Genomic DNA, 16,456 nt, shown 5'->3' with positions numbered 1-16,456 from the left:
TTTCCCTGCCCCATTACCTTTTATTAACTTTATGCATTTCAATTAATTAATTAATTAATTTTGTTTGTTTTCAACAATCACTTCTGTAGGATTTTGAATTCTAAATTTCCTCCCCCTCCTTCGCCTTTCCCCTCCCCAAGATGGTGTGCAGTCTGATACAGGCTCTACATATACATTCAACTTTATGTATTATTTTGTACACACTTGTAAGTATTATGTACATTTTGTATATACTTATTTATTTGCATATTCTTTCTTCTCCCCCACTGACCATGTATGACCCCTTCAAGTCTCAAGACAGTGTCAATTCTTTGAAGTCAAGAATGGTTTCATTTTTAAAATTTGCACTGCAGGTGTCTTTCATGGTGCCTTGTCTCATAGCAGGGTACTTAATAAATGTTTGTTGATTGATTACTTGGGGGATACAACAAATTCACATATTCATAAATACAAGATTTATACCAAAGAAGAATCACAGTGCTTGAAGGGAGTGGGATAAGGAGCTCATAACTAGGAGAATCGGGAAAGGTTTCGTAAAGGAAGTGGTATTTGAGTCAAACCTTGCAGGAAGCTGGTGACTCCAAGAAGAGAAGATGAGGAAGGAGATAACCCATGCAGAGGTGGGAGATTGAATAGCAGTGTGGCAGAGGGTGAACAGAAGGCTGGCTTTGTAACAGGTTGTTGGCAAAGGTTGGGAGAAATCTCTTCCAAGTTCAGGTCAGAGATTACTGGTTTAGGAGAAATGAACTGTGCTCCTTGAGGACTTTAGTCTTATTTCAAAATATTCCATTTAATATATAACATTTCTTATACTTTCTTGGTCCGGAAAGTGTAATTACTGGGCAATTTTAAAACTAAGGACTTTGCTACTTTTACATAACAAATATTTCTGAGCCAACTATGTATTGAATGGCAAAACAAAAACAGAAAGACCCAAACTGTATTTTGGCCCCAGTAGAGAAATCACATGTGCAGTTAGCTTCAAAATATTTGTCTTTCTGAGATCAGAATCAGTAATAGACCTGGCAGAGAGCTCCTGGTGAGGAACTTTCACAATCAAGAGTGCATTGAGAAGTGAAGGTTCATACATAAAGTATTTGTCTATGGAACTTGATGGAACTTGAACCCAGGCCTTACTGGTTCCTAGTGCAATTCTGTATCCATAACATCTTTTCATTAATATTAAATGATTATTTCAGTTCTGAGTAATTAAAAACCTAGCATTTAGATGTCAAACAGTATACTTCATCTTTAGGCTTAATATAGGTCAAACAAATAGGGGATAGGATGTAGTTCTCTCCTCCTCAATAAGAGTCAGAAATTCTGATACTTTTTTGGGGGGGAGATGGTGTGGGGTGGAATCTGTGATCTAGAATGCCTATGACCAGTTTAACAATTAAGTCTTGACCAATCAGCCTGGAGCATAAAGTTAAATGACTCACCCATGATCAAAGAGGTCATCTGTGTCAGGAACAGGCCCACCATCTACTACACTGTACAGTCTCTAACTCTTGTGCACTATACTTTATAAATAAGGATAGAGAAGCCTCTAATTATTAATCACTACCATAATTCTTTACCTTTAAGACTTCTGGTGATTAGCAGTAACTTTATTCTTTTTTTTTTTTTTCCTAGGCTACTGCTTGTTGTCAGAGTAAGGAAAATGGCATCTGTTGCTTGGATCAAGAAGAAAATGAATTGCTGGACTCTGAGCAAGGAAACAGGGTGAGTTAAGTTAAATATTTTTTTGAAGGTCAACCTAGGACCACGGCTGGGCTTGTCTTACCTTTAGGAAGGTTCCCTAACTCAATGATATCTGTCCCTCCTTCTTAAAGGAGCACCACTTTTGGCTAACGGACTATCTCTTGTTGAAATACAAATGCCCCAGGCCAGGGAAATGTGATATCTGTATTGACTGTTAATGTCTCAAATTCTTTCTTCTTCCTTTCCATTAAAACAATTAGCCCTTATTTAGAATACATCTGATAGTTTTGGTAGGAAGAAAGAGGAGAGAGTGTGAAGCCTGGTGTGGTGCCTCATTCGAAGCAAGGTCGCTGAACAGGAGACAGTAGGTGCAGAAGACGACCTTTGCTGTTCCACAGCTTGCCATAAGATCAAGGGTCATCCCTTTGATGCCGTATTTAATCATTAATTCAAAGGCATTATGCTCATTTTATATCATTATCTACAAACTGCTTCATGAATAAAAGGGCGGGGGGAGATTTTCCCTTTCTCCTTTGCTTCCTAACCTCTTACAGTGGAAAGAGGGGCTCAAATCAGTTAATTTTCTTTCAAGATCTATAATCATTTCCCTTATTTATACAGGCTTCTTTTAAGTACCCCATGACTGCTATAATTAAAAGGGAAAGTTGATAAAAAAAGAAAGATCCTTTTGATTTTACTGGTGGCTAATGAATTTTTTTTTTAAAGGACATAAAATAAAAAAGGCCTTTTTAATCCTCTAAGTTTCTCAACTATGGAATGAGTAAGCCCAGGATACTGGCTCAATTCTGGACACCAACTTCACCTGAGAAACAAAATGACAAATCTTGCTATTAATATTGATTATAATTCTTTGAAATGTATTACATAAACTCAGTACCATGCATCGTGTAAAGAAATCATATTTTTGCCCTCAGAGTTTATAGTCAAAAGGAGACAAGCTGGTGAAGTGACTCTTGGAAGGTTTCATAACCAGCTTTTCTTTTTCCTACTTAGTTTTCCATTTTCTTTTTTGTGGTTATTATTTCTTTCTTCCTGGAGAGAGAATGGAGAGGGGAAGAAGATGGAGACAGGTGGTTAGAGAAAGAGAAAAGTAAAAAGAGAGGAGAGGACCAGAAGTAGTTTAATTCAATCCAGTGAACACTTGGGCAAATTACAGTATAGTAAAGCAAAAGTAGGAGCATTAGGGGAGAGGGACACAAAGTAAAAAGGGAGAAAGATGAGAAAAGTTACAAGCTCATGCTATTTGTTTTGTCACTGGTGCTTCTCACTGTCCCTAGACACTCACATCTAGAGATGAAGAGAAGTTGACAACTCTTTATTCGTAGCCAGCTAGAGTACTAAGAGTAACCACTGGGATTTTCTCTTTGAAGACGTGTGAAAAACTCTTTCAAGAAGAGGAGTTTCTGCCATTGGATCCAACGCAGGAATTTATATTCCCCCCTGAACTAATGGTAAGTTCAAGCACGGTTGTGCCTATGCTATAAGAATTCATGATAAAATATCAAGGTGTTGAAGCAATGGGTAATTTTCTAGGTTCTTTCTTGGAGGTGAATAATATCTAGTTAACATTCTGGTTCAGTGTACAAGGGGAGGAAAGGAGAGGAGGGGGAAAGACTAGGCAATCCATGGGCCATTGTCAATGGAAAATATCATGAGATTATGTAGCAATGTAGCAATCATAATTCTAATGTATCTATATATTCACTATTCCCACTTTTATCTCCTAAATAGGATTATTTTTTCAGAAATTATTAATGTTTATATACATGCCTCATAATATGGGAAACTTTTTATTTTTTAAGAAGAACACTCAATGAAAATGTTGCTATTGGGGCGGCCAGGTAGCACAGAGAGTAAGAGCACTGGCCCCAGTGTCAGATGACCTGGGGATCGAATCTGGGCTCAGACACTTAGCACCCACCCAGAAGCACCTGGCCATGTAACCTTGAGCAAGTTACTTAACTGCAATTGCTAAAAAAAAAATGTTGTTATTAGGCTGGCCCTATGTGGGAATACTTCCTTGAAACAGAAAAAAAAATTGCTTTGTTTTTGGCCTAATACTTTTTGTTAAAATTTTATTTTCATACTCCCTGAGAGTCAAGCTGTTGTAAGTATTACAAATCACTTTCATTGCTCTTTCAAAAATGGTGAACAGTCCAAGAATAGAGCAAAAATGTAGAAGACGCAAAACATGTAAATCATAAGATGATCTTGAAATTTTATTGTTTTTCTACCAGATCATGGCTGAGAAACAACCTAAAAGAACAAGGGTTTTCTCTGGGGAGCGAATAACCTGGATTTCTCCTGTAACTCTGAGAGACCTTCTGGAAGTGAAAGCCAAGTATCCAGATGCACCAATTGTCATGGGAAACACCACTGTGGGTACGTAGAAACCAGGGAACTTGTTCCATGTGAACATGGTCAAAAGGTTTTGAACAACCCTTCACACATTGAATGCTTTTCAAAGCAATGGAACTCCTAATATTTTGGTTGTTCATCAATTGTTACCATGATTTCAAGATTAGAAAGGCAAGGGGCAGCCAGGTAGCACAGCGAGTAAGAGCACCGGCTCCAGTGTTGAGAAGACCTGGAGATCGAATCCCGGGCTCAGACACTTAGCACCCACCCAGAAACACCTGGCCATGTAACCTTGAGCAAGTTACTTAACCCCAATTGCATAGGGGTGGCCAGGTGGCTCAGCGAGTAAGAGCACTGGCTCCAGTGTCGGGATGACCTGGATCAAATCTGGGCTCAGATACTCAGCACCACACCCAGAAATAATAACTGGCCGTGTAACCTTGAGTAAGTTACTTAACCCCTATTGCTTTAAAAAAAAAAGATTAGAAAGGCAACCACTTTGGTTCCTTAATGTATTATTCTTATTTTCTCACCCCTTTAGGACCTGATATGAAGTTCAAAGGGATTATTCACCCAGTTATCATTTCTCCTGATGGAATTGCAGAACTGAATGCTGTAAATTACTTTGATAATGGTGAGTTCTTAGACTCTCTGCTTATTGGCTTATGATGCATTAACCACACGATTTATTCTGCCTAATGGGGAAGTAAAAGTAACAACTTTTCCTAGTTATTATTATGTACAAAGAGAAAATTTGGTAATTGAATGTTGACTCTTCTTAAAAAAATAACCTAACTGTTGATTCCTTTTTATTTTTTACATGTCATTTCTCAACATATCAATAATACTCTCTTGGAATCAACCTTTTTAACAAAGAAAAGCAGTTAATCAAAATATTCTGACACAAAGACCATCTTTGAGAGCATTTGCCACCTGCTGCACTAATAGCTCCTACCTCTTTACCACTACTGAGGGAAGAGTGTTTCGTTAGCTCTTTTCTAAAACCAATATTGGTCATTACGGTTAATCGGAGTTTGACTGCTTTTTTGTGTGGCTTTCATTTTACATTATGGACATAGTACTCTTGTACTGTGCATCAGTTCATACTAGTTTTTCCATGGTTCTCTGAATTTCGTGTATTTATAATTTTCTTTAGAGTAACATATTTTACTTGTATTCATATATTTTTTCAACTGTATTACAATCACTGGATACTCATTTTATGTCCAGTTTTTGTTTTGTTTTGTTTTTGCTATCACAAAAAAGTGCTGCTAACTGTTCAAAGCATTCTTCCTGATTCCATTTTCCTTGGGGTACAGGCCCAGTAATAGAATTACCAGGTCAAAGGGTATCAACAATGTAGTCATTTTTTCTCCTTGCTACCTTCTTCTATTTAACAATCTACACATCTTAATTTGTTTGTTTGTTTGTTTTTTAAATTTTTTTGAAGGGGGGAAGGCAAGGCAATTGGGGTTAAATGACTTGCCCAAGGTCACACAGCTAGTAAGTGTTAAGTGTCTGAGGCTGGATTTGAACTCAGGTCCTTCTGACTCCAGGGCTGGTGCTCTATTCACTGTGCTACCTAGCTGCTCCTGCAATTGACAAATCTTGAGACTAAGTTATCCTTTATTATTAAATAGTAATAAATATGATTATGATTAAGGGAATCTTAACAATAGCTAAGCAATATCAACCAGGTCATTCAGCTTAGTAGGTAGTGTTTGATAAATTTCCCACTCTACAAAATGTTCATTCTTCCCTTCCATTTTCATTGGAATGCTTTATCTGTTGCATATCAATAAAGCACCATAATAGTTTTTTTCAGATCCAAAGCTTGAAATTGTAGTATGATTCTGTGACACAGTTAAATAATTAACATTTCTTGTATCTTATTGATTTTAAATGTCTTGGTTCCAGGGCTGACAATAGGTGCTGGCCGTAGCCTAGCCCAGTTGAAAGATATCCTGACTGATGTGGTCTTGGAGCTTCCAGAAGAGAAGACTCAGACTTACCGGGCTCTCTTAAAACATCTGAGGACTCTGGCAGGATCACAGATCAGGAATGTGGCAGTAGGTGTTTTTCCATGTCTTCATTATGTGATTGCTATTAGTACTCCATGACACTTGTTCAGTTTGATCAGGAAGAGATAGTATAGGTTCCCAAACCTTGATTAATTCTTTTTGCACTTGTGTTTTTAAGTTTGTATTAGTAATGGAATAAAGATGCCAACTTTTTTCTTCTTTACAAAGTCTTTAGGGGGCAGCATCATCAGCAGACATTCAACATCAGATCTGAATCCTCTTCTGGCTGTGGGTAACTGTACCCTTAATCTGGCTTCGAAAGGTAAGTTATAAGAAAGGGCATAGAAAGTGTGAGACATGGAATCCTGATAAATCAAACTGATAGAATGAGAAAGGATTTCAGGGGATTACCTAGCCTAGTCTTACCTTCTGCTTTCAGGTAGGACTGTACCTAAATCATGGCAAAAAATAAACACTTTGTTTAGGATCACTTTGGCAGTCTGGTGAAAACTATTGATCCTTTTTAATGTTTTTAAATGCATAAAATAAAATATATAGGATTATAGAGAAAAACACATATTGAAATTATGAAAATATTTAAAAAAATGAAAGAAAATCCATTCATGGACTCCATGTTAAGGACCTTTGATCTAAAGCAACAAGTCTGAAATAATCCCTATCTCACAGGCCCTGGATAGCTGTGTTTGTATTTCAGTCCCTAAATTGGTTTAGTTTCTTTTTCCTTTTAGGTATGGTGGATCGAGAGTTGACTTCAAAACTAGAACTATGATACACACTAGCTATGTGACCATAGAAAGAAGAATCCAGAAATGCAAAGTTCAGCCATTTTTAAAAAAAAAAGCAGTTGGGTTTAAGTAACTTGCCCAAGGTTACATGGCCAGTTATTTTGTGTGGGTGTTAAGTATCTGAGGCCGGAACCTATCTTGGGTCCTCCCAACTCCTGGGGCTGGTGCTCTTACTTATTGCGCCTCCTAGCTGCCCCAAAGTTCAGCCATTTTTAAGGCAATGAGTATCAGGGTCCTTGACATGGTTCAGTCCAGAAACCCTGATGGAGGCAAAAGACAAAGATTTAAACAGGGGAATGAGTAGGTGTTGTAGAAGCTAGTTCAACAGTTGCCACAGGTGATTTCAAATAGGTGCCATAGAAGCTATTCAAAGAACCATGTAAGCTTCAAGTGGGCAGTTGTTCTAATTGGGGATCTCATATTCTGAGATTTTCTAACCACAAGTACCAAAGGAACAGCTTACTGTCTCCACCTGGTTGGTTTTCCTGAGCCCATCATGATGGATTTGGTTCTATTACAATGAGATAGGAAGAATTTGTCGGCACAAGAATTTTCACTGTCTGTATCTGAAAGCATGGAACTAACTTCTGATCAGATGAGGAGATGCTTTTCCTATGAATAAAGGTAGGGTCCACAGTATGAGAGCTCCAGAATTCTTTGGCAAGAATGAGAGAATTCAGTTGTTGCCTACTATTGCCTTCAAAAGGTCAAGTAATGAAACCACATGGAAGAGTGAAGAGTGATGGGTTTGGAGTCAAAGGGCCTGGGTACAAGTACTAGCTTTACTGTTTATTTCTTCTGTGACCTTTAGTCATTTTACTTCACTTGTTCTCAGTTATCTAAAAAATGAGGAAACTGAATTAGATTATCTTGAAAGGGCTCTGAATCTGTGACCCTCAGTAAGTGGTTATCTAGCCTTTGAATATTTCTGCCAATGTGGAATTCACTCCCCCTTTGCACCAGATCAATTTTTTTTTTAACAATTCGAAACAACTATTTTTTGGGGGATGTAATGCCATGCATGAGTAGCTTTCCAGAAGAATGCTACTGTGAACAGTTTTTAAGGTTCTGATTACACAGTATAGTGAATACTCTATTCCATAACAAATCAAAGCAAAACATCCACAGAAAATCAAGGTACAGCATTCACAATATTACAACTTATCACAGAAAATCACAGTATAGTATTCACAACAGCTTATCATTAAAATGACCACATAGTTTTCACCAAAGTGGTCACAATATTTAGAACAAAGAACAATCATCTCAAAGTGCAATAGTCAAAGTCTTCCACTCTTGGGGCACACTAGATTAACTCAGTCACTTATTCAGCAATCAATTACTAAGTATCATACACAAACCCTCCACCCCTAGGTCACTAGTAAACTACAATTTCATCATTACTCAGTACCCATGGAGAAGTCTTTTCATCTTGACTTGGGGCCAGTTCTTAGATTCCCTGGATCCCCTTCCATGGTCCCAGATTCTACCTGAATTCACCAGACTGCCACCTGGATTCACTGGCAGACAGCTCCCAGTTCCTTGTCCAGCTCTCTGGGTAGGTCCTGCTCCACACTGAAGTTCACAGGGTCCAGTCCATCTCAAATCCTTCACAATTTCTGCTCCTAGAAATTCAAGGCTCAACCAAGCCACAAATAGACAAAATCCCTATGTTTTGGTCACGCTTCCTGAGTCTTCTCCTGGGATCCTGGGCTCCTGGACTTCTCCGTCACCTGGGTTTGTGGGCTCCTGGGCTCCTGTTCAGAAGAAGCTCCACCACCACAAGTTCTCAGGAAATTCTGCCTCAGTTCTCCATTCTTTCTTCTGCAGCTGCTCTGTCACCAGATGCTGGTCCCAAGAAATTCTGACTGTGCCTCTCTGGGGCTTTTCTTAGCATTAGCTACTCCCTGTTTCAGCCAACCCCTTCCTGTTACATCGGGAAACAGGAGACTGGAGTTCATACCTTCTGTTTCCCCAACAGAGGCTTGATCAATTACTAAGTGCTAAATACCTGCTACCTTTGCCAACACAAAGGGATCTTCAAATTCAAATTACATTACCATTACAGGGGAGCAATTGTTAAGAAGTTCTTCCTTATTCTAAGTCAATATTATCTTTCTATGATATACTCATTGGTACTATTGCATCTCTCTGGCCACATGAAGACTGAAGGTTCCCCACCCCTGGATCCAGTCAAAAGGCTGCACTTAAGGATCTAGAAGGCCACATGTGTACTGAAGGCTGGGGGTTCCCCATCCTGGCTTACCTGTTCTTCACATGACATGCTTTTGAGTCTCCTCACCATCTTGGGTGGCCTCCTCCACATGTCCCTTTTGAAATGTATGGTTACCATATCTGAATACAGAGTTCTAAAGTAGTGATATCAGCTTTGTATTGATTTTGAACACCACAAATTGACATTATCTATGTTGTATTGTATATTTATTTTGTAAACATTTCCCTGTTACTTTTTCATCTGGTTTGGGAGCACCTGGAGATTTGGAGTTTGACATCCCTGCTCTAGAGTCAGTCTGACCAGGACAGATGGCAGCAGGTTCTGTCATCTTCCTTGCTCTGGATACTACACTTTATTAAGGCAATCTGAGATCACATTAACTTTTCCTTAGCAGCTATATCATACTGTGGCTCAAGTTAAATCTTACATTAAATCTTATGATATTTCACCAGACATCTTACTTCTCCTGCATTTGGTAGTAATTTGAACAAAATTCCTTTCTACAGCAAGCCTCAAAACCATTTTTTTGTTTTTGTTCAGTTGTGTCTGAGTCTTCATGACCCCCTTTTTTTGGGGGGGGTGGGCTTCTTGGCAAAGATACTGGAGCAAAAATATCCTTCTTTAGCTCATTTTACAAATGAGGAAATGGAGGTGGACAGAAGTTAAGTGATTTGTCTAGGGCCACACAGCTGGTAAGTGTCTGAGACTGGATTTGAGCTCAGGTCTTCCTCATTCCATGACCAGTGTTTTATCCATTGTGCTGTCTACCTGCCCAAAACCATTAGAAAGTTTTAATTGGCATACCCTAAGTCCATTATCCTACAACTGGAAATATAAACTAGTGCTCCTGTATATGTATAGGGTTCTTTCTTAAACTTGCCAATTGTTAAGTGTCCTTTTCTTATATCTCCTAATCCCCAGAATTTTCTAAGTGAAGAATGGAGATTTTTGGATCCAAGAATGTTCCACAGACTCCAAAGAGAGAATTTAGAGAAATTAAAATCACTAATGAGGGTTATAAAACATTAGCTTGGGGTTAGAGATGAAAGCATAAGCATTAGTAGACTAGTTGACCTGCATGTTTAAATGTTGACAGTATGTTGGTTAATAAACTTCCAGGTGGTTGAGAATGGAGGATGATGAGAACAGATTGTATTCTGAGGAGCAGAGTTAGAAAACTTCTTAGCTATTTGGCTCTCCTCTTAGTAGTAGCTGCATTGCAACCCAACAAAAGGAATTTCGTAATATACTTAGATAATGAACATATGTGTTTATTTGGATGTTAAAGATGAGAAAAATCAAAAGAGACATTATTATAGTTAGGAATAAAACTTCTTTACTTCACCCTCTCCCCTCAAACTCAATTAATCTTTGCCTTTGATGCAGTTAGGTGACAATGTGCTAGACTTGGAATGTGACCTTGGCTCTTACTGACTTCGTGATTCTGAACAAGTCACAACTCTGTCTGCCTCATTTTTCTTCATTTGTAAAATGGAAAAATAATAGTACCAATCACCAAGTGTTGCTGTGAGGATAAAATGAGATATTTGTAAAATGCCCTAAGCTTTAAGACCTTAACACTATAACAATGCTAGATATTACTAATATTACTTCTGGTATATGGTTGCATGAGTTCCCTCATTCATCAGAATCTGATCATGTGAAAGACAGAAGAGGGACAGAGAGCTCGTCTCAGAAAAACCTGAGTGCAAGTCCTTCTCTGGTACATAATGGTAGTGTGATCCTGCATAAATTACTTTACCTCTCAGTGCCCCCAGACAACTCTTTTAGTTCCAGAGAAGGTGCCCATCTTCACTGATAGAAGGAGCTCCTCACCACAAGTTCCCTACCCAAATAAAATTGCAAGTCTGCTCCGGAAAAAAAATAACAGAGGTGGGGGGAGGGGCAGAGGGACAGGATAGAATCTATGGAAATTGCTATTTTTTTTCAACAGATGGAAAGCGGCAAATTTCCCTAAATGACCAGTTTCTTATGAGGGCACAAAGTTCAGATCTCAAACCAGACGAAATCTTGATCTCAGTGAATATCCCCTATTCTAGGAAGGTAAGGAATTTCTTTGTTTTACCAAAGAGCCTAATAGAACAACTTAATTATCTATCAGACCTAATTTGGAGAAGGATACAGGCTTTCTGTATTCACAATGAAAGGTTCAATTCCAGAAAACGTTTTCTTACAAGTAACTTGTGCAAAGTTCAGGCATTTCAGTTACCTTATATTCATGTTATATACTGACTATTTTATTTGTTACCATACTCCTTCTCTTCTTTCTCTTTATTCTTTCTCTTTTTAAAATAGAAAGTTGAAGGAGGCGGCTAGGTGGTGCAGTGAATAGAGCACTGGCCCTGGAGTCAGGAGGACTCCAGTTCAAAGCTGACTCAGACACTTAACAATTACTAGCTGTGTGACCTTGGGCAAGTCACCTAACCCCAATTTCCCTGCCTTCACCCCTATAAAAAATAGAAAGTTGCTTTTTTAACCCGAGACTTTTCTGTACTTGGTTCTACCCCATGTTGCTTTTATTTCCTTTAAATAATATTTGAAGAATATACCTTTTTCCTCTTCTGGGGGTTAGATGAAGGCATTGGGAAATGTTTCTATTAAAAAGCGACATAAGACTTAATGATGTAGAATTTATAAGACATTTCATTGCCCTATTGGGCATTTTCCCAGGTTGCCCTCCAGTCTTAGAATTCCCTTCCATTCGCCTCTTGGCTTCCTTTAATTCTCAGCTGAGGTTTCACCTTCTGCTAGAAGCCTTTCCTAGCAGTTCTTTATCTTAGGGCCTTCTCTTTGGGATTAGATTAAATTAGTCCTGTATATATCTCATTTGCATACAGCTGGCAGGTTGTCCACCCTATTTGAAGATGAAGTTCTTGAAAGCAGAGACTTTTTTTGTCTTTCTTTGTGTGTACTCTGTTTAGCACAATGCCTGGCACATAATAAGTGTTTAGCAAATGCTTTTGACTTGATTTGACTTGTTCATGGCAATAGTTTGTTCCAAGATTTTCCCTCCCCATGATAAAGAACTTAGACAAGCTTGATTCTTCTTCCCATAGAAATGGTGTGTGACATGCCCATATTAACCCATCTGGGGCAGCTAGATGGTGCAGTCGATAGAAAGCTAGGTCTGGAAGCAGGAAGACCCTAAGTGTAAATCCAGCTTCAGACACTTATTGACTGTGAGACACTGAGCAAGTCACTTAACCTCTGTATGCCTCAGTTTTCTCAACTATGATATGGGGATAACAATAGCACTTACCACCCAGGGTTGTTATGAAAATCAAATGTGATGATTTGTAAAGTGGTTACTACAGTGCCCGACACATAGTGGGTGCTTAATGAATACTTGTTCCCTACCTCTGCCTCTGGACACAGGGAAGTCTGGGATATATCAGTGGGGGGAGAGAGGGGAAGGAAATTGAAGTATTTCTTACTGGGAAATGGAGGTGGAAAGGTGTCATATTGATATATCTTGTTATTCATGTTTCTGAAAAATTATTTAGACATGAAATTATTCAGTCATTATTATATTGCAATGAGGAATGTTGTTGAATAGAGATGAGGTGTGTCACATGGCTAGGGTCATACAGCTAATTTTTGGGAGAAGCAGACCTAGTATCCAAGTCTTCTGGGTTTACTTTTCATTAGATCACTTATATTTTATATCCTCTGTGGAAGATAGTTATTTAAAGGACATATGTGGCAGATCTTTTTTGTAAAGTGAAGAAACCTTTCACAAAATGAATAAATACCCTTTAATTTATCTTTTTTTAAAAACCAATTTTGGATAAAAAAGCCCTTCATGATTTTCTGAAGGTGAAGCATGGTTTTTTAAAAATGAAACTTTACTAGTAAGCTCAATGGCTAGTCATCCAGCAAAATTGTATGTCTGTGTGTGCATATGTAAGCACGTATTCTTAGCTACTGAGTAACCTGAAATTTTAATGTTTTTCTCTGTTTAATTTTTGTCCTTAGTGGGAATTTGTCTCAGCTTTTCGACAAGCTCCACGTCAACAAAATGCCCTGGCATTTGTTATTTCTGGAATGAGAGTCCTTTTTGAAGAAGACACAAACATCATTAGAGACATATGTATTTTCTATGGAGGCATTGGCTCCACCACTGTCTGTGCTAAGAAACTTTGCCAGAAACTCACAGGAAGGTACAATATGATGTCTATAGACCTAGAATGATGGGACATTTCTAATTTGTTGTAACATAAAATCCTTTATTGCTTCAAAAGTCATACTAATATGGGTACCTCTCTCACAGATACTAATTGCAATCCTTCTAGTACACTTAGCTTACTAGATAAGATTATCACAGAAAAATTTCTCATTCCATATACAAATATGGGAAAATCTGTACAAGCTACTAGGGATATGTTCGTGTTAAGGACCTACTTCACACTAGTCCTTGGGCAACAGGAATCAGTGGGCCCAAACCTGAATTCCTTCCAACTTTGTAGGACCTGCCAGAGCTGCCACTTTGGTGGTCTTGCTGTTAAAAATCCATGGTCACTTAAGGGTGAGGTAGCAGAGTTGACCTAGGCATAGTTATAACATGATATACATGCATCCACTCATTATTCAGTTCAGACCTAAGAGTTCATCATTGTAGAGAACTTCTGATGTGGAAACTCTCCCACCAATCAATCTGCAAGCATTTATTAAGTACCTAATGTGTCAGATACTGTTCTAGATTTTATGGATAATAGAGACCAAAATGAAACATTTCCTTCCCCCCCAAAGAGCTTACATTCTGGCAAATGTTGCAGGCCTGCAACTTAGCTGTACTACAGAGAGAGTTTCCTAGGACACTATGAGGTTAAATGCCTTTTCCATGGTCATATAGCTGGTGCAGTATTTGAACCGAAGTCTTCCTTTCATCAAAGATATAATTTCTCTCTTTGATTACCAGGAAAAATAGACATGGGATCTACACTAAATTATATGGAATTCAATTAAGGTTTCATTATTACATATGGATGATACTGTCTAAAGTGAGCCTCAAGTAGTGATATTAGCATAAAGGGAAATTGGAGATAGTTTGTTCTAATTCTTTTATTTGATGGATGAAAAAAATAAAGTACAGAGAGGTTAAGTGATTTTCCTAAGGTTACACAGCTTGTAAATGTCAGGGGCAAAATTTTAACCAAGGTTCTCCATTTCCAAATCAGTGATTTTCCCCCTCTACCATTCTTGAGTGTGTGTTTGTGTGTATGTGCATATGTACACTTTAGGGCAGTCTTGCAAATGAATACAAAGAATTTGACTCTTATACACATATGCATTTATCAGTCTATTTCCCAATAATAGCTCTGAAGAAAGTAAAATCAATGAAATATGTATTTTTTGTCCTGGGAGAGTGACTATTTACCAGGTTGAAAAAAGTTAGTAATTTAAATATAGTTTGCTTAATATACACATAAATGTTCTCACTCTTTCTTCTGTACTGTATATATATATGTGCACACACATACATACATATGCATATAGAAGGAGAAGGAATAAAGAGAGGCAGTGCTAGATAACTACTTTTCAGCACATTTTAAATTTTGTTTTGGGCCCTTTTATAAGTATCAGAGACATGGAACTAACACTTAACTTATTGTATACCATCACATAATCATAATCATAATCATAACAACCTTCAGCTGTTTACTTCAAGAGCCATGCTTTGTTTTATAGGCTATCTGAATCTGTAGGCTAATGACTTGTGCGTATTGAATTCTACTTTTTAATTTTTTAAATCTATTTCTCATAGAGCCTGGAATGAGGAGATGCTGGATGAAGCTTGCAGGTTGGTTCTAGATGAAATTTTAGTCCCACCCTCAGCTCCAGGTGGAATGGTGGAATACAAGAGATCCCTCATGGTCAGCTTTCTTTTCAAATTCTACTTAGACGTGTTGCAGAATCTGAAGATGATGGTAAGTTTAATATAGATTTGGTTTCCTTCTTCTGAAGGACATTGGTATCAGTGAAGAAAGTACTCTTAGCTTGCTAGCTAAGATTGTCACAGAAAAATTTCTCATTCCATATACAAACATGGGAAAATTACTCATCCCAGCTGAACCCAAACTTCACAGAACAAATCCCCTTAATAAAGGGATTTGTCCTGTAAAACTTGGACTCGGGCAAAAGGCTAAGGATGTAGAAGGCCACATGTGGCCTTGAGGCCTCAGGTTATCCATCCCTGATGTAGAATATTTGTATTCTTTAAGAATATGAATGGATTTTCTGCCAACAAAGAGTAACTGCAGTAAAATGGAAAGAATGTAGTCAGTGAAAATAGGTTTGGATCCTGTCTCAGATACTACTTATATGATGACATCATTTAATCTCTCTCTTGGTCTCAGTTTCTTCATCTGTAAAATGGGATTAACAGTATCTATAGTGCCAACCTCATTAGGTTTTATATGTTATGTAAATGCTATATTGTTATTTACTCATATGGCTTACTTGTGGTGATATACTGTTCTTAATATAAATTTCATCTCTTATTATTTACTTATCTGGCTTATTTGCAACGATGTGCTGCTCTTAGTGTACAAAGAGAACCCCAGTGACCCATGATCAGCAGTGGTGACTGACTTGTGTAGCTCCATCCATACCACACATCCTTAATCTTTTTTGGTTCATGGGCCCTTTGGCAGTCCAGGCAAGTCTATAGACCCCTCATCATAATACTGTTTTAAAATACATAAAATAACATAAGTAGCATTTCAAATTCATTTAAAAAATACAGTTCTCAAAAATATTTTAAAAAGGTAAACATTTTATGGATCCCAGGTTGGGTCTCTGTTCTTCCCCTTTTGTCATATATCTCCTTCTCCTTGCATTTATGAGACTGATGCTAGGGGTGTGGTAGAGTGAAAAGGTCATTGGAGTGGGATTGGGAGCTCTGAGTTACATTCATAGCACATCCTAGCAGTTTCATTTTTCTGTACCTCAATTTTGTCATCCTTATAATTTTAGATAGTGTAGCTAGGTAGCACAGTAGATTGAAGGTTGGGTTTGGAGTCAGGAAGACCTGAATTCAAATACATCCTCAGATAGTTACTAGTTGTGTGACCCTGGGCAAGTCACTTAACCCTTTTGCCTCAGTTTTCTCATCTGTAAAATGATCTGGAGAAGGAAATGGCAAACCACTCCATCATCTTTTCCAAGAAAACCCCACGTGGGGTAACAAAGAATTGGACATGACTGAAATGACTCAACAACAAAATAATGTTATACAACAAAAAGGGCAGGACAGCAGAATGAATGCTAAACTTGGAGTCAGAAGACTT

The 16,456-nt window shown here is 38.0% G+C and overlaps 1 protein-coding gene across 1 annotated transcript in view; it reads left to right on the top strand.

Annotated features, from left to right (window-relative positions):
- Window positions 1-16,456, top strand: part of LOC138147572 (aldehyde oxidase-like) — a 96,426-nt gene that overhangs the window by 19,717 nt on the left and 60,253 nt on the right. Inside the window, exons 8-16 of the mRNA XM_069070103.1 lie at window positions 1,636-1,725; window positions 3,096-3,176; window positions 3,963-4,107; window positions 4,625-4,717; window positions 6,001-6,152; window positions 6,333-6,426; window positions 11,101-11,210; window positions 13,143-13,327; window positions 14,932-15,094. Of these exons, the coding sequence (XP_068926204.1) occupies window positions 1,636-1,725; window positions 3,096-3,176; window positions 3,963-4,107; window positions 4,625-4,717; window positions 6,001-6,152; window positions 6,333-6,426; window positions 11,101-11,210; window positions 13,143-13,327; window positions 14,932-15,094 (1,113 nt within the window). The remainder of the gene's footprint in view (window positions 1-1,635; window positions 1,726-3,095; window positions 3,177-3,962; window positions 4,108-4,624; window positions 4,718-6,000; window positions 6,153-6,332; window positions 6,427-11,100; window positions 11,211-13,142; window positions 13,328-14,931; window positions 15,095-16,456) is intronic.

Source organism: Petaurus breviceps, unplaced genomic scaffold (genome assembly GCF_028583685.1).
Source record: "Petaurus breviceps papuanus isolate PSGF00001 unplaced genomic scaffold, PetGlider_PUasm1.0 90804, whole genome shotgun sequence".
Taxonomy (NCBI): Eukaryota; Metazoa; Chordata; class Mammalia; order Diprotodontia; family Petauridae; genus Petaurus; species Petaurus breviceps.
The sequence above is the reverse complement of the archived record's forward strand: the minus strand, read 5'-3'. Positions and strand labels throughout refer to the sequence as shown.